Here is a 19,695-nt window from a genome sequence, read left to right on the forward strand (position 1 = left end):
TTGTTTGGCTTTTCTACGGTTTGGTTTGAATTATTATTTCATTAAACATGGTTAGATCAATTATTTTTTTAATTTGTTTAGTTTGATTTAGATTAGGGTTCTTCCGAATGTTGATTCTCAAGTCTCAACTATTGTTGTAAGATTTGTTTTTTATTAAGTTTGGTCTACTGAAATTTAGTTTAATATAATACTAGCATTTTTTCCCCGTGCGATGCACGGGGTGGTATTTTTAAAGTGAAAAAGAATAATCAATTTAATACATACTAAAATATATATATATATATATATATACTAACATAGTAAAATTTAAGAAAGTTATATAACACCAGTTTCTTTTACGTAGCATGATTTATATAAGATATGTAATATAAATACAGTAGAAAAATAAATTCAAAGTTTTATCGTAAACTGAAATTCCAAATATTCAACATATGAATTAAATTCCAATCCAAAATTATTTGGAAAAATTGGAAAGCGTAAAAAAAAAAGGGGTAATGGCAAATAGGCCCTGACAAGGGCACTTAATTAAAAGAGGGATATCCAATTTTTTTGTCTTTCAAATAAATCCAACCCATTCAAACTTATTTGCAAATAAGAAAAATCCTTTTATATATACCCAAATTACCCCCAATTGATTGAAACTCAATTCAACTCTAATTTCATGATTTACACTCCAATTTGGCCCAATTTCATCAATTAATCAATTTTAACCCTAATTTCAATTTTGACCCCAATTTTAACCCTAATTCTTATCAATTCCACCAATTATGCTATAACTTCCTTAATATTACACATTGACCCCGTATTTAAACAAATATATCACATTAACACCCCAAACTTTTTTTTCATAAAAGAATTTTTTTTCTGAAATATTTTTTTTTTCCGGCCAGATTCCGGCGTTAACCGCCGGAGACCGGCATTGACTTTTTTTTTTTTTAATAATTTTGTTTTTCTTAAATTTTTTTTTTAATTAATATTTTAGTCTTGGCTGCTAAATTACTGTCTCCGGCAGTTATTTAACTGCCGGAGACAGTAATTTAGCTGTTAATTGACTTTTTTTTTCTTCAAAAATATTTTAATTAATATTACTGTATCTTGCTAAATTACTGTCTCCAGCAGTTATTTAACTGTTGGAGACAGTGATTTAACTGTTAATTGACTTTTTTATTCTTAAAAAAAATATTTTTAATTAATATTACTGTATTCGTTTGATAAATTACTGTCTCCATCAGTTATTTAACTGTCGGAGACAGTAATTTAACTGTTAATTGACTTTTTTTCATTTTTTTTTGTTAAAAAAATATTTTCATTTTTTTTTGTTAAAAAAATATTTTCATTAATAGTACTGCCTTAGATGCTAAATTACTGTCTTCAACAGTAATTTAACTGTCTTAGACAATAATATTAATAATATTACTGTTCGGAAAAATAATATTCATAATATTACTGTTCGGAAAAATAATATTCATAATATTACTGTTCGGAAAAATAATATTCATAATATGTCAGAGACAGTAATTTAGTAGCTAAAACAGTAATATTAATTAAAATATTTTTTTTCTAAGAAAAAAAACTTCAAAAAAAAAAAAAAAAAATCAACGTCGGAGACCGGCAGTCAACGGTGGTTGGCCGGCCGGAAAAAAATTTAGGAAAAAATAAGTTTTTCAAAAAAAAAAAAAAAAAAAAAGGTCAACGCCGGAATCTGGCCGGAAAAAAAATATTTCAGAAAAAAATATTTTCTGCAAAAAAAAAATTTTGGGGGTTAATATGATATATTTGTTTAAATACGGGGTCAATGTGTAATATTAAGAAACTTAGAGCATAATGGGTGGATTTGATAAGAATTATATTATTGAGGGTATTTTAGACTAAAGACATGAGAATGGGCTTAATTGAGAGACTTTTTTTTTTTGTGGACCAAAATGCATTTAAGTCCCATGTGATGGGCCTTTTTGCCATTCGCCCAAAAAAACATGTTCCAAAATTGGAAAATTGAGTATTGTTCTCTTTATTTTTCATATTTAAATTAGCAATAAATTATGGGCAAATGGTAAATAGGCCCATGACAAGGACACTTAATTAAAAGAGGGACATTTAATTTTTTTGTCTTTCAAATTAATCCAGCTCATTCAAACTAATTTGCAAATAAGCAAAATCATTTTATATATACCAAAATTACCCTCAATTCATTGAAACTCAATTCAATTCCAATCTCATGATTTACACCTAATTTAGCCCAATTTCACCAATTACCCAATTTTAACCCAAATTTCAAATTTTGACCCCAATTTTAACCCGCCACCACCGGAGACCGCCGTTCAGCCGCCGTTGACCTTTTTTTTTTTTTTTTTTGAAAACCTTTTTATTGTTCTGAATATTTTTTTCTGGTAGGTCAACCGCCGCCGGGTCTCCAGCGTTGAACTTTTTTTTTTCTTAAAAATATTTTAATTAATATTACTGTCTTGGCAGCTAAATTACTGTCTCCAGCAGTTTATTTAACTGTCGGAGACAATAATTTAACTATTAATTGAATTTTATTTTCTTAAAAAATATTTTAATTAGTATTACTCTCTTGGCTGCTAAATTACTGTCTCCAACAGTTATTTAACTGTTGGAGACAGTAATTTAACTGTTAATTGACTTTTCTTTCTTAAGAAAAAATATATTAATTAATATTACTGTCTTGGCTGCTAAATTACTGTCTCCGTAGTTATTTAACTGTCGGAGACAATAATTTAACTGTTAATTGATTTTTTTCTTTTGAAATTTTTTTTTTCTGAAAAAAATTATTTTAATTAATATTAATGTCTTGGCTGCTAAATTACTGTTTCCGCCAGTAATTTAACTGTCTGAGACAGTAATATTATTGTATTAATTAAATTTATCGTCTTGGCCTGCATTTTTTATTGTCTTCGACTATAATATTATTGTCTCCGACCGTAATATTATTGTCTTATGCAATAATATATATTACTATTTAGGACAGTAATATTAGTAATATTATTGTTCGGAAAAATAATATTCTTAATATTACAGTCCCAGATACTAATATTACTGTCTCAGACAGTAATATTACTGTTGAGATAGTTTTTTAGCAGCCAAGACAATAATATTAATTAAAATAATTTTTTCTAAGAAAAAAAAAAAGTCAAGCCCGGAAAAAAATTTCAGAAAAAAAAGTTTTCAAAAAAAAAATCCGCCGGAATCTGGCCGAAAAAAAAAATTATTTTCTGAAAAAAAAAATTCAAAAAATTATTAAAATGAGGGTTAGTGTGATATATTTGTTTAAATTCGGGGTCAGTGTGTAATATTAAGGAAGTTAGAGTATAATGGATGGAATTGATAAAAAAATATATTACGGAGGGTATTTTAGACTAAAGACATGGGGATGAGTTTATTTCAAAGACTGGTTTTTTGTGAACTAATGTGTATTTAAGTCCCTTATCATGGGCCTATTTGCCATTCGCCCATAAATTATTAACAAGATAATTGTAATGCATTAAGCTGAGTATCTTGATATGTGGTGCATATTGATGTTACATACATTTAATTTATATTTAATATTTTCATAAGTATCTTGGATAATTTTCAGTTTATTACATTATCCAAAGAAAATATGTTTATTATAATAAATATAATCAAATGTTATAGTACATAAAAAATACATTTCAGAAGTTTAAATACATTCCAGAAAAAAATATAAAAAGAATTGGATATAAAATTGAATAATACGTAAGATTAAATTAATATTCAAATTTCAAGTATCGATATTTTGACCAGAGAGATCATAACATACGATTAACAAGAGAGAGAAAAGAAAAATTAATTGTTTCAAATAACATTAATGCAAAGAAATTTAAGAAAATTAAAATTATCAACCATCACACACAAATAAGAGAAAATTTAATGTGAACGTGCATGAAATAATATATAAAAATATATATTTTAATTATTTTGTTATGATATTATATTCTTAGTAATTTCAAGTTTTAAAATAATTTTGTTTAATCGTGTATATTGATAAGTAATTAGGGCGTGCACTTTTCTACTATTGATTTATTTAATTTCTATTCGTTTATTTAATGTAATATCTAGGTTTTAATTGATTACTCATTACTTTATATATTAAAATCATACATACATAATCACGTGTAACGCACATGGTGTTTACTAGTGATTAATAAAATAATATTGATCTAATTTGGCGAATTAGTCACTGTCCAAATAGACATAATAAATACTTTTGGTTCACGCCAGAGTAGTCTAACATAAACCAAATACATAAGTAGCAAAATAAGCACCCCGTGCTTAAGCACCAAAGGTAAACCTATTGTATTAAAACTAGGCTTGTGCAGTTTTAATTACCAACCAACCTATTTTCGACCCATAATTTGTGATGGATAGTCAACCATCAACTGACACATTTAAGTTGGGTCGATAATGTCAACCAACTCATGTTTAGTTGGGTCGATAATGGTTTCTAATAGGGCAAATTACGGCCACCCCCTTGATGTATGGTCAAATTACGAAAAAACCCCTCTTGTTTGGATAATTACGTCCACCCCCCTCCTTTTAAATATTTTTACGTTAAATTTATGTAATTCGGTTATTTACCGAACCAAATCGTATATTTAGTTCGGTAAACGGTATGAAATGTTGGCGTACCGAAATTGTGGTTCGGTTTTACTGAATTAACATCCCTAAATTTACCTCTGGAGAGGTCTTTCCGTAAGATAAATACATAGTTGAGGGGGGTGGCTGTAATTACCCTAACAGGAGGGGGTTTTTTGTAATTTGACCATAGCTCAGGGGTGGCTGTAATTTGCCCTTTCTAATTTGCTAAAAAGCTGGTTAGTCGGGTAATGTCGGCCAACCAACTTTATTTATTAATTTATTATTTATTAATTTAATTTAAAATATTTAATATTTTTTATTTCAAATTTCTACTTTATATCACATTTATTAAAATTATCTAATATTGACCAAAATTCTAAAAGCAATAAATCTAACCTTATTATCTAATTTGAACTATTTTAATTTTAAGACATATAGCCTAAATATTTGGACGAAATATTTATGTTTAATTGCAATACATATGGCCCGTAATGTTTTGACTTTTTGTATTTGAATATTATTGAAATAGTCATACTTAATTTATAAAAGATATAGCGTTGTAATAATTAATAAAATATTAAAAAAAATAAAAAATATTTAGATGGATGACCCATCAACCAAACCATCAACCGGCCCACTTAATTGGTTTTCAACCATCACCCTACCTATGTAAATTGGGTCGATAGCGGTTTTCGATATTTACCAAAGTTGGTTGGATAGGTTGGGTTGGTTTTATAGCTGGTTTTTAACCAAACCAACCAACGCACAGCCATAATTAAAACAATGGTTAAGAGGCTTTGGCTAAGCTTATTTTAAATAACTGATAAGCTCTTATGTGTGATAAGATGTTTTAAGAGCTGCTAAGCTATTACATCTTAATTTTAGAATTAATTTTTAGAGTGTTTGGATAATGAACTTATTTCCTATTTTTACTCATTATAAGATCTTAAACAAAAAGGTTGGGTAGAGGTATTTTTTTAAAAAGATCGTATTTGCTCCCCAACAACTTATTTTAAAAAAAAAAAAAAAATAAGATTTTTTTTTTTTTTAATTTACTAAAGACTTTGGAAGAGCTTATTAGCTCTAAAACATCTTATAAGTTCATTTTAACATCTTATAAGTTTTGAAAAAAACACCCTCTAAGTACAATTTGCCGTCTATACTTAAGCCGTTTTCGCACTTTGACCCCAAACAAAAATAAATTGCACGGTGTACCGGCGACTAAAAGGCCTATTTTTGGCCAAAACACTTTCAGTGTTACAAAAAGCGGCAGAGTCAAAATTTGTTGTAAGAGTGGTCTAAATATTTACGGGATTTGGGGACAACGCCCTCGATTTTTTTCTCATAAATATTCAGAAAACAATTGGCACAAAAATAAATAAATAAAAAACATATATATTAATGATCATATAAATTAAATTGTATATTGTCCAAAATATAGCAATATTATTGTGTTAAATTCGAAAAAAGAAAACAGTCAACGCCGCCGGAGACCGGTGTTGAGGGTTGGTCAACGGGCGGGAGAAAGAAGAAAAGGAAAATAAAGAAAGAAAAAGAAATCAAAAAGTCAATGCCAGAGACCGGCGTTGACCGACGGTCAATGGCGGCGACAGACGAAATGGTACGCAAAATTGAGTTTTGAGTCAAAAATTAAATAATTTTTAACCTCTCGATATTGTGTGGACTTTTTTGTAAAAGATTTTTTTGTCACTATGAATAAGTATCTTATGATGGACTTATTTATGGGCAAATGGCAAAGACGGACATGGCAAGGGACTTAAATGCACATTAGTCCACACAAAAAACAGTCTTTCAAATAAATTCATCCCCAAGTCTTTAGTCTAAAATACCCTCCATAGTATAATTTTTATCAATACCATCAATTAAACTCTAACTTTCTCAATGTTACACATTGACATCGGACTTAAACAAACATTTTACATTAAACCCCACTTTAATAATTTTTTGAAAAAATAAAATGTTTTTTCAGAAAATAATTTGTTTTTCTGGCCAGATTCCGGCGTTGACTTTTTTTTTTTTAAAACGTTTTTTTTTTCTTGATTTTTTTTCCGCCCGGTCAACCTTAAAAAAAAAAAAAAAAAGAAAAAAAAAACGACGCCGGAGACCCGACGCTTGACTTACCGGAAAAAAAAGTTTTCAAAAAAAAAAGTCAACGCGGGAGACCGGCAGTCTCCGGTAGTGGCAGGTCAAAATTGGAATTATGATCAAAATTGATAAATTAGTAAAATTGGGCTAAATTGGGGTGTAAATCATCAAATTTGAGTTGAATTGAGTTTCAAGGAATTCGGGGTAATTTTGGTATATATAAAAGAGTTTTCCTTATTTGCAAATAAGTTTGAATGAACTGGAAATATTTGAAAGACAAAAAAGTTGAATGTCCTTTTTTTAGTTAAGTGTCCTTGTCATGGGCCTCTTTGACATTAACCCTATTTATAATGGACCCTAAGAACAAAGCAAACTCAATTTATCAATTTGGATCAAATAAGTTTTGACGATTTCGATCTTCAAAGTAGAAGATAAGATTTACTAATTTATTATATGGATAAAAAAAAAAAAAAACTATACTTTTTTGTTCGTTCACGTAAATTTATTGAAGTCAATCAAGGGGATATTAGATAATTTTCATAGTTTAGGTTGATATTTTAATGATTTTAATAGTTTATGGGAGGTATTTGATTCATTAAATATACTTCAAAATATTTTTACCCTTGCCTATTTGAAATTTGAAGATATCAAAATCCTTCTTTATTTTAAATTACATATTCTAGTCAATGTCAATGTAGGATTATTATTTTATATGTATATATTACATATTCTAGTCAATGTCAATGTAGGATTATTATTTTATATGTATATATATAGACACACAGTATATCGAACCTACATGCTCGGCCAAATTAAAGTTTTCAAAGTAGTGCATGCAACTTGAAGAAAAAATAATTTATTGTCCATATAACATCTACAAAATTATGACGATGAAGGATCATCTTAACGATGATTCCGGGAGTTCTAGTGATCACGAATATTGTGATCCAAGGGCTGAGTGCGAAGGGAGGGGAAGGCTCCATCTAGCCTACCTCTTGCATGCTGCGACACTAGTTGTAGGAAAAAAATCTCCTGTGGATGTAGACGCTGAAGAGAAGAGATATGCCGAAACCGCCAAGAAAAGAAAACGTAATATTCGGAACACTTGTTCCTCTAGAAGAAATCTTGATTGTCACGCTCCATCAACTTCAAATATAACCAAGACCGGCAATCAAGAACAAAATTGTGTCCGGTTGATCGAAAAACACGATCAAGAAAACAACGTCATCATGAAAAACCCTATTGTCATGAGAATCCCTAGTCAAGAAATCATTGTGACGCAAAACTCTCTCCAAGAAAATATTAACCCATTGAGAAACCCGATTCAAGAAAACATTCACGTCATGAGAAATTACCCTCTTCAAGAAAATCCCCTTCACGAAGAAAATGGTAATTTGTTTGTGGATCAGGCGATTATTGCTGCCGCTAGAGACGACGACGGGGTTTTGTTCGTGGAGAAGAAGCTGAATAAAACGGACAACAGTGATAGCCACCATCGTTTTTCGATATCGATGAACAAAGTTACAAACGATAAGTTTCTTACTGAAAGGGAGAGGACCATACTCAGGAATAAGGACAATTACGGTGTTAAGGCAACATTAATCGATCCCATTGGTCGAGAATACGACGTGGCATTGAAGATTGAGAGAACTGGGAAAACATGCGACTGCTATAAGATAGCGAAGCCATGGAATCAGATCAGAAAGAACAACGGCATTCAAACGGGGACGGTGATCCAGTTGTGGGCTTCTCGTCCCAACGGCGACAACTTGTGCTTCAAGCTTGTTCTTAAAGGAGTTGAGAAAGAATGAACAACAATTCCATTAAATTATTTATTGGGGAGTTTATATTGTTTGGGGAGAATGAATGAACAACAATTCGTGTTTATATTTATGTTTGATTCTCGTTGTATTGAATCACCGGGGATTTTATGTTTGCTAAATTTGCTTGGATCGGTGTTATATGAAATCTATATTTTCATGGATTCAGTTGTAAAACTATGTTCATATTCTAATCTGAAATTAGGTTGAATATTTTCCGTACGGCTTGATATTAATGAGTCAAAATTATGTAAAATATGGATTTAGTGTATGTGAATCTGAATTCAGCTTTTTGAATCGGAAATCACTGCAAAGGTATGGTCGATTCAGTTTTACGGCCATAATTCTAGTTAGATGGTGGCTGTGGAGCTGCAGCGGTGTAGTGGCGGCGTGTGTCTAGTTGAAATTGCTATTCAGTCCCCTAAATTTAAGTTATTCCTGATTTTGGGCCGGGGTCGATTTGAAATAAGGTACAAAGAAAAGGAACATAAGTGAGCACATTAAGTAATAATAGTCTAATCTCATTTTCAGTTATAGCACTTCAGTTAGTGTGGCTTTGCTGACTTGAAAGTGGATACGGTTTAATTTAATTTTTCTCCATGAACCATCAATTTAAGGTTTGTTGTAAAATGTGAAGAATAAAACTTTGACCGTATAGAAGAAGAAGATGAAGTTTCCGTGCTACTATTCTTCGTTAATCAGGATGAGCTGCTATTTATAGCCCTAAAATCTATTAAGAAATACATAAATAGAAAAGCCACGTGGATAATCCTTATTGGTTAATGTCTTCCACAACAATTAACTAAAACCGCGTATTAGTTAGTGAGTTGATGCGCCTCTTCTCCAAACGAATCGATTCCGTTGCCAGCTGGGTAGTTAACGCCTCCGATGCCTTAGACAAAATCCGGTTCGAGAGTTTGGCCGATCAGAGCAAGCTCGATGCTCATTTGGAGTTGTTCATTCGCCTAGTGCCCGATAAAGTTAACAAGACTCTTTCGATTTTTGACAGTGGAATCGCCATGACTAAAGCATGTAATGCATTTGTTTTTATTTTGCCTCATTGATTAGGTTTATGAATTATGTTTTAATAGTTACATATGGGCTTAAGGAATTATAAATTTGTTTTGTGTATCGAAATTGTATTTCATAAATAAAATTCTGAATTAATGATATAGAATTCTGATAAAATTTCTTAAAATTCACCATAAAAAAATAATAATAGTAATTATAATTTACCTCACACTTTTTTTTTAAGTATATTACAACTCATACACACATATGTGAGGAGATTCTTTATTCAAAGTGATGCAAATTATAAATCACACATTATTGATTATTGTATGCGCATTCCGTCTTTCTCGTAGCCGGTTGTGCACAATAGTCATAAGTCATATAGTTTTTCCGGTACAACGCCATCTTTTCTTTTTGCGCGGGGTTCAGTACCTTGTATTTATTCCAGAAATAGTTATCAGAACCACATGCCGCAACATCGTTGCCAGAACAACCGTAGAATCCGAAATCTGTATAGTAGGTAAAGAAAGGGGATTTACTCCAATCCACATTTCCGGCAAACTTTGCGTTCCATATGCTTGCTTCGACGTGCATCGGCACATTGGGATACGTCACTCCCGGAATGTTGTTCTTGAACACTCTTATAGGGATCCCATCCACAAGAAACCTATACAAATTATAATGTAATGATAATGTAACAACTTTTCTTAAGAAAGCGCTCGCGCGCGCACACACATATATATTAATTAAATTAAATACTATAAGCAATAAAGTTAAATAAAAATAAGTTTTTTGAAAAGTTTCTTCACATATCAAAAGTGTTTTTTTTCTTCCAAATATAATATAGAGTGAAAAATAAGATATGAAAACTAAGCATAAAAACATGATAAGACTAGAAAAATGAAAATATAAAAAAAATGAAAATTTGGAATCTTATTTTTAAAATTAAACATATCAATATTACGATCAGTTACTGGTTAGTTTCGTTATTTGATCTAAAACATTCAAAATTCAAATACTTCAAATAATTATTTGTCTCATAAGTATTATACTTTTCCAATACCAAGATGGATGGGCGTGCGCGCGCCCACACACACACATGCGTGTAAAATGCTAATATCGTAATTTTATATGCGTGTAATAAGAATCTTACTGTATATTGGAAGGGTTCCAAAGAATTTCGTAAGTGTGGTAATCGGCCGATGCATCAAACCAAAGCTGGAATTTTTGTTCTCTACCTCCGGTATCATTATTATAAACATTGGTTTGCAATAATCCAGTCGATCCCAGAAACTCGAAATCAACTTCAAAATGAGGTCGGCTTGCGTCACCACCAACTGGGAGTGCCATTAGCTACAAGTTACAAACAAACAAAATTATATATATGTTCCATTACCCTAATGCACGTATACGGTCGTTGGATGCGGGTTCATTCATTATAAAAAAAAATTAACAAAAAAAAAAAAACGTTTACGATAAAAATATATATTACATAGAAGTTTGGAACGATTCCTCCTGATTTGTTGGCCGGTATCTTCATCTTGATATGAAATAATCCGGATCCATAATTTGATTTAGAATAAAATCCAGCACCTATGTACAAAAATATGTCAATATATAACTCAAAAAGTAAATAAATATTATTTTTTTATATAAATTAAATATTTGCTATCAAAATTCTAGTTTGTTGAAACCTTGTATATAAATCATTACCTGAGTAGTTATCGAATTTAAGTTGGACCTCGGTTTTTTGGGGATTTATCGAAAAATGATCGCCTCCCCAAAGATACGAATAGTATGTATCGAAATTGTTATCTGGTGATGCGTTTGCTTGCAAACAAAGAGCACCAAGTAAAACGGTTAAAATCATGATGAAAGCCATTATTTCAAGTTTGAGGATGTTCTTTGATTTAGATGAGTAATTTTATGTATGTTGTGACATTATTATATAGCACTCGGATATCACAAATAAATATTGTATTCTCGTAATGATTATTAGATTTTGGTAGTTTTTTGATACAATTTTGTGAGATTTAACAAGTACTTGTAATATTACAACAATGTTTACGTTAATTATATGGTAATAATTAAAATTATTGAAGTTTTACATTTATTACCAGAATCTTCCATAAATTAAGACAACAATATATTGAAATATCAGCAATTTAATTACTTATTACTTATTATATTAAAAGGTAACTTTTCTAAACGCCCCTCAAGGCTCAAACTAGACACGGCCATGGGCCGGTTTTGGGCTCGGAACCGGCCCGTTGACGACCCGGCCCAACCCGTTGACCGGTGAACCGGCCCGGGACCGTGAACCGGCCCGTCGTCCCCGGGACGGGCCCGGTTCTATGAAATGGTGAACCGTGAACCGCCGGGCCGGGCCGGCGGTTCACCCGAAGTTAAAAAAAAAAAAAATTCAAAAAAATATACTGAAATATCAGCAATTTAATTACTTATTACTTATTATATTAAAAGGTAACTTTTCTAAACGCCCCTCAAGGCTCAAACTAGACACGGCCATGGGCCGGTTTTGGGCTCGGAACCGGCCCGTTGACGACCCGGCCCAACCCGTTGACCGGTGAACCGGCCCGTCGTCCCCGGGACGGGCCCGGTTCTATGAAATGGTGAACCGTGAACCGCCGGGCCGGGCCGGCGGTTCACCCGAAGTTAAAAAAAAAATTCAAAAAAATTCAAAAAAAGAGCAAATAACGGCTAGTGAACCGGCCGTTATTTTTTTGAATTCCCCCCCCCCCCCCCCCCCCCCCCCCCAATTTTTCCTATAAATACCCTCACACCCCAATTTTTCCTATAATTTACTTATTCAACAAATATTTCAAAAAAAAATAAAAAAATAAATAAAAGAAAAAAATTCAAATTTTCCGGGCCGACCCGGCCCGTCGAACCGTGCATATTACGGGCCGGTTCCGGTTCCAGAAAAAGTGAACCGTGAACCGGTATGAACCGGCCCGTGGTCATGTCTAGCTCAAACCTAATATTACTCAAAATAAAAAAAATAAAAATAAAAAAAAAATAAAATAAAAAATAGAAAAAGAAAAAGGCTGAAACCTAATATCCTTTTATATGGCTAAATCTCATTAATGGTCCCTCATCCTCACATTTAGTTTCACTTTAGTCCCTCACGTCTCAATTTTTCTTATTTTCATCCTTCATCTCTATAATTCATCTCATTATCATCCCTTGGTGTATAAAGCTATTAAGTTTAACGGAATCTTTTAAAAACGGATGGAATATTCCATTGTTAGAATTATTTTTGATAAATTATGACTTTTTCAATAAATAATAAAGTTTGTAATTTAAAAATAATACTTGCAACCAACAAAAATATAACTTAAGAAACTACTATTTACGAAATATTAGTTTGTATTAATGTGGATATATAACTTGAATTTAGAAACATATTTAAATAATTATAATATAACTACATATATTCTCTATCAAAAACTTATTTATATTTTTTATGATCTTATGTTAATATTTAATGAACTAATTCAACTACATGAGTTTTCTAGTGTTTATTAATTTATTTATAGTTTATTACAAAGATTTATAAGAATAGAATATACCATCGAGTAAATAAAAGATTCCGTTAAAGTTAATTAATTTATACAACAAAGGACTGTAATATTGAGATAGATTGTAGAGTTAAATTATGATAATGAAACAATTGGGACATCATGGACTAAAGTGGAACTAAATACTAAGATGAAGGACTATTAGTGAAATTTGGCTGCTTTCATATTAGAACACCAATATATTTTGATTAAATATCTATAAGTCATGGCCATAACTATATCATTCCTTAGACCAAAATTACCATTAACATACACGCATGCACACATATAAAAACACATAAATGCACAAATATATACGAACATGTACACATATTGCAACACAAAACAAAGATACACAAATCAATACATGAACACATAAATTCCACACAAAATAATCCTGAGAGATATCGATTATTCTAGTCCAACAAATTTAGTAAGCCAAATGTAGAATTTGAAGAAATATTAGTTTCGACTTTGTTTTCGCAGAGTTGTATGTTGAATGAGTTAAGAAATATGCTACACTCTGTCGAACTCGATGTAATATGTACCCCAAGTGCACGTTTTCACCTGAACAATGTTACATACACGTATATGATATAACTAAGGGTGAAAGTGGGATGAATCGGATTGAAATTAGCATTTTCGGAAAATTTTCAAAAAAAATCGGAAGTACAAAATCAATTCCAATTCCAATTCTAAAATTTTCGGAATCTAAAAATTGATTCCTATTCCAAAAGGCCGGATATTTCGGAATTTCCGAAAAAAAATCGAAAATCACTTAAGTTTCAAAATTTCAAAACTTAGCGGATTTTTTCTGGAATTTTAATAATTTTCGAAAAATAAGAATATTCACGTCGATAAAAGTAAAACAAATAACTACTAAATTTCAATTCAAAAAGTAAATAAATAATAAACCACATCATAATCCAAGAAAACATATAACAACAATTCAATATGTCAAAATTCTAAAACAAAACTTAAATCAAATCGCTGTTAATAAAACAAAATAAAAACTTAAATTAAGTATTATAGAATATATATTATTTATATGTGTATTTTTCGGGAAAAAAAATCGGATTTTTTTGGAAATTAAACCGGATCAGATTTTTTATATGATTCCAATTCCAATCCAAAAAAATCGGAAAAATTCGGAAATCAGAATTTCGATAGTCGGAATGAAAAAAGTTGTTACAAAATCGGAATTTTTCGGATCGGAACCGGCAGAAATTGGAATTTTCGTTCCAACTTGCACCCCTAGATATAACCAACCAAATACACACGCACCGTCAGTGAGTACAAAATTAACGTTCGATGAAATAATAGAAAACCAATTCAACAATCGTTTCAACAACAAGAATAGTTAAACACTTCAAAAATGAAGTAATTCGATCTACAGATGTTGTGTTCTATTCTGCAGTAAAACGTAATGGCAAAACTAGAGATGCTCAAGTGTTTAATGATAAACAGTAAGTAGAAATTTCCTATTAAAATCGAACTTTAGAAATCTTATTGCATAAGGGGATGTGCAAAGACGCCATTGCCCTCCCATTGCACCTTTGGAGCATTAAACAGCAAATTGCCCAGGATTGGTTCTTGCACTGTCGCCCCAAAATTGGATTTTACGGAAATATTTTCATTATTGGGAAAAACACCGACTTCTGGTAAGTTTCCACTCTTCAGTTGCTGTTGCAAAACATCGGGTAATAGATCCACACTTTGGCCCTGCGAAAAGAAAGAATACGAAAATCAGATTTAGAATTTCAATTGCCAAAAATCGGTGAATAATGGCTTGACATCTGTACTTCCTTGTATACAAATAGCAAATACATATATAAAAAAGAGTTCAAGAAAAAAACATAAGGGAGAATTTCCGTGCAAGCAGACGACAACTAGTTCTTGTTTTCTAGATCACATTGACTTAACTTAGATAAGTATTGATAAATAAATAACAAACCATAGTAAGAAATTAGTAATAAATCGGAAAATTAAGACAACTTACAACTAATCCCTTCCTCCAATGACTCATTGATCTCACTTTATACGAAATCCTGTCGTCCTGATTTTTCGAAATGAAATCTTCCTCCATATTCTGAAGCTTAGAGTCCACTTGATATGCTTCAACATACCGATAACGCTGCAATTTCAAAGATTATTAATTAATAGTTTTTTTTTTTTTTTTTTTTTTTTTTATTTCAACACATACTGAAACTAAAAATAAAAATAAAAAAGAGACAAAAAATTTAAGGATCATTAGGAAATAGTGAAACCTGTAGATAGAAAACTACAAGAAGACTTCCAGCAGTTGAAGAAGGATCACTGGTCGCGAAATCGAACAAGCACTTATGAATATGTTTCTCCTCGTCGGAATTCCAAGGCAGCTCAATAATGCGATCCAATATATTACCCCTAAGACAAAGATAGCAAATTTCAGTTACAAGAACTTCCAACCAAACGCTGCTACTCGGTTCTTTCATTTCATCCTTTGATTTCTTATCCTTGACTTGCGCGCAAATTGTTCTCTGATACATAAAAGCTTCGGTAAGAAGTCCACACTCTACACGAACACGAACTGCAGTAACAGCTTCAACTAATGTTTCTCCACCGTCTCGACCTGACCACCTTAAAACCATTAGAGCTACATCGGGAATATTCCTCTCTAACAGTGCCTGTGCAACTTTGGGATGTGTATTTGGGCTTGCGATTTCGGGGAGAAGGGCAGTGGCTTCCTAGCAGTATAGCATTGTGAAGAAATATCAAAGCCACCAATAATAAAAAAGACTGATTTGTGCTTAAATAAACATTTTAAGTGAACGTAAAGTTGTAAGATGAAAAGAAGCAGAGATGCGTAAAATTCAAATAACGTTTTAGCTTACAAGATCCTCGGGGAAGAATTGGACTTGCTAAAATATTCAAAGTCAGAAAAAGAACGTAAATTAACGTTTCATTTCTCAATCAATGTTTTTATTACATCAGTCCATGGAATTCTTCATCTGGCCAAGTAAAAACAAGAATATTACATAAACGCTCCTCAGAAGTTCGTAGCTATCATATTCTGAAATTCCAATAGTATTATCTTATTTCTTCCCCCTTTTCTCGTCATCATTTGTTTTTCTGGAATGCCGTAATACTTAACATTTCGTCAAGTCTTGCTAAATAACTCCAGTATACACGCACAAAAGTGCTCAAATAAAATTAAAGAACTAGAGATTCACTGTAACACACAAGTTATAAGCCATGGAAAATATTTAAACGATGGTTGAATGGGAAAAAATAAGGACCAAAAGCAAAAAACACATCATCCATATGTGTAACGTTATTTAAGGTATCAGATCATCCATAATTGGTTCTTGATTGTCTGCACTATTACATATTTTATGTAGCTAAATCAGAAAATAATCATACTTCATATTACCAAGTGTTGTGGAAAACAGTGTTATATACCTTTAGGGCTTCGTCGGTGTGGTCATCTAAAAGATAGAAGACAAAAGATTCCAACAAAGCGTGCCTCGTTATGCTGAATGTGACAGCAAAGTCATCAACAATGTTTCTCCAGTCATCACGAGGAATTGTCCAGTGCCGATCAAACAGATAATACAAGAACTGTGCCAAAAAGGTTAAGGAACGATAATAATAAAAAAAAAAAAATAAATAAATAAAAAACATAAACATAAACACAACAGAAACATCAATCATGTTAATTTAAAACACTCTTAAAACTCCGTTTTCCAAATTAGAAGAGGATACAATAGCCTGTTTGGCAAGCACCAAATCGGAATTTCCTTGCAGAAAAAGCAAGTCGGCAGCAGAGCGGAGATTTTCAAAGGGGTAGCATCCTGCCATTCCATGTAACTTGGACATAAAAAATAAATTGCCGCCACCTGTCAGCAAAGATGTAATTGCTAATTCCCTCTCCTCTTTGTCAGCATAACCTTGCTCTGTATCAAGATTCGAGAGTGCATCTTCAATAAAGAGGCTAGATGTACTCTGCTCAGCAGATTCCGATATACGATTCACTGAATCAGGCCACGCTCGCTGAACGGCTGCTGATTTCCTTTCACGAACAGATGAACTCCATGATGCAAAATCAGAATACCTAGATTGCACATCCTCCAGAAATTGATGTCTAATGCACCACATCATGACTTCCAAGTGCTGTTAAATACAAAAAATTGTAAACTAAGATCCAATTAGGAAAAAGGCACAAAATATCTAGTGGCAATTATTTATTTATTTTCAAAAAATCGAGCCCAGTAAAACAGGCATTGAATATATAATTCTAAAAGATTAATGGAAGGCAATGTCGGATATAGTTCAAAATCTCACTGCAAATTCAGGTAAGTGACGAATAAAATGGCCAAATAAATTCCTTAAATTATCTTATTACTGAAATAGCATTAAAGTGATCAATATACGGTCGATACGTGACAAGAACGTTCAAAAGGTATTGACCTGTTTAGTCTTCAATATAGTCTCCTGAAGATGATTCATGTCGTGGCCTCTGAACGAAGACTCTAACACTTCAAGAACATTGGACATACCTGCTAGCTTTGAAGAAATTTTTAGAAGTGAACTCAACTTTGTTTTCATCTCCAATACGGTAAGATTATCTATAAAGAATGTCAAGGAGCACACAGTTGTGGTGCAATCATTGTCCAGTCAAGAACATACGAAACAAATTCAGGGTCGTTTTATTAGGATACATATCGCCTGCAGTTCAGCCAAGATAATCTTGAATGTCCGCCTGCACCAGTCTTTGACAACCTTCTCATCGAGCAAGAATGCGATAATTGGATCACTGGATACAGCACTTTCATCCATGCATACATCCGTAACATCTGTGTGCTTGCATTAAGGAAAAAAACTACCCAAAAATGTGACAGCACTAATAAAAGATAGAAAAGATATACACTTAAGTTCGGGCTCTTGAGACAACAACAAAAGAAACAAAAAAAAAAAAAACTCAACAACTCCGACCACGAATGTGCACACGCAAACACAGAAAGTTGCAGCCATTATTACTAAATTAAATAAGAAAAAACTTCTCCTGCAAAACCCCGTAAGGATTTAGCTCTAACACAATTATGCAAATGTTACACCGAGAACAAATCAAACCCAAAATAAAGAAAACATACACAGTTTCATCTTCACCGATTTCGAAAAGAATGACCGAAACAAAATCCCTTTTGACCACAGAGAATTAAAATTTTCCAGCCATGCAAAATAAAGGTAATGCATTTTCGTCAACCGTAAAATAAACACTAATTGGTGTGGGAGGATACAATGGCAAATTAGCGAAACGAGATTGTTCTCCAAGGCAACGTCAAACAGAGAGTAAAGGCGTTCAACATCAGCAACAAGTTGATTCCCGCCATCTTCTTTACTATCGAGAAGTCTATCGTCGCACATCTTCGATATAAGACCCGCTTCGATGCACTCGTAGTAAAGGCGAAGCGGGAAATCGTTACCCCCTTTCGGCAGTGAAACTCTACAAATAGGGCAAACATCACACCTCTGACTACACTCCTCGCATAAAGCGGCGTGGCCACAGGTAATAAGAACCCTCTGCACACACCGCCCGCAGCTTCGTAAATCCCTAGTCGCCCTACATCTCTCCACTTTAGCTTCGTTTCGCAGCTCGATTGGGTCAATTGAAGCCAATTGAACCAGTGCCTTCTGAAAAACAATTCATTGCAACTAATTATGTAAGAATTGAATTGAATTACAGCAAAATCACAGAAAACACACTTAAATTCATGCGGTTTATGAAAGAAACAATGAGCAGTGATACAAAGCATATTCCGACGAAAAGAAATGGTACGGGTACCTGGCTCCGGGGAGCGGTTGGTTCGGCGAACTTCCGACCAACCATTTGTGGAGATATCGATAAAATTAACAACGAAGAGGAGAGAGAAAGCTTCGTCAATCTACTTCAACTGCAGCGATTGTAGAGAGAGAGAGGGGGAAAGGGGAGAGGTTTTTAAACCGAAGCGTTTTTGAATTGGGGTTTTAAGGTTTTGAGCTGCAAATCAATCAATTCGTAAAGGGGCTTCTATTTTTCCTTTTCTTTTAATTTCTATTCATTTTATTTGATTTCACTTATTTTTATTTTTATTTGTTCTCAAACAAAAATTGGGATTATTTTGCAGACTCACAAATAATAAAGTGGATTTTTATGTCCGAGTATCGATCATTCAGAGAATATTTAATTATTTAATCGCTAAATTCTATCAATTGCTATCAAGCCCACTTTACACAGTCGAAAAAGGATTAATAAACTAAATTAAACTAAAAAATTTAAAATAAATTAAAAAAGCAAAAACAAGAAAGCAATTTAGAACGAAGATTTAATCAAAGTAAACAAGCCTAGGATTTTATTCTTCCCCCTATGTGATTATTAATCCCCCAATTTCTTTGCTTTTGCAAGTAACTGCGTGTATTACGATTCTAATACTCTAGATTTAATTATTGTATTCCTACGCAATAATTCTAGAACACAACATTAAGCATAAATCTCAATAATGGCTACCTAAGAGATTGACTATATTCCTATGTTAATACCACAAAGG

The 19,695-nt window shown here is 32.3% G+C and overlaps 2 protein-coding genes across 2 annotated transcripts; both read right to left on the reverse strand.

The window, feature by feature from the left end:
• Positions 1–9,703: 9,703 nt before the first annotated feature.
• On the reverse strand, positions 9,704–11,161 carry LOC105948643 (xyloglucan endotransglucosylase/hydrolase protein 3). Its single transcript, XM_012971868.2, has 3 exons — positions 11,044–11,161; positions 10,705–10,904; positions 9,704–10,218 (listed from the first exon to the last, which is right to left on the reverse strand). The coding sequence occupies exons 1-3, from the start codon at positions 11,089–11,091 to the stop codon at positions 9,867–9,869; spliced, it is 600 nt and encodes a 199-aa protein (XP_012827322.2). The 5' UTR covers positions 11,092–11,161; the 3' UTR covers positions 9,704–9,866.
• Positions 11,162–14,419: 3,258 nt separating this feature from the next.
• Positions 14,420–19,184, reverse strand: HOS1 (ubiquitin-protein ligase). Its single transcript, XM_012971893.2, has 9 exons — positions 18,954–19,184; positions 18,409–18,802; positions 17,830–17,964; positions 17,579–17,736; positions 16,874–17,281; positions 16,571–16,729; positions 15,397–15,855; positions 15,129–15,263; positions 14,420–14,851 (listed from the first exon to the last, which is right to left on the reverse strand). Exons 1-9 carry the CDS (start codon positions 18,996–18,998, stop codon positions 14,636–14,638), a joined length of 2,109 nt encoding a protein of 702 aa, XP_012827347.1. The 5' UTR covers positions 18,999–19,184; the 3' UTR covers positions 14,420–14,635.
• Positions 19,185–19,695: the final 511 nt, after the last annotated feature.

This window comes from Erythranthe guttata, chromosome 1 (genome assembly GCF_056151865.1).
Source record: "Erythranthe guttata isolate IM_541 chromosome 1, IM_541, whole genome shotgun sequence".
NCBI classification, from domain to species: domain Eukaryota; kingdom Viridiplantae; phylum Streptophyta; class Magnoliopsida; order Lamiales; family Phrymaceae; genus Erythranthe; species Erythranthe guttata.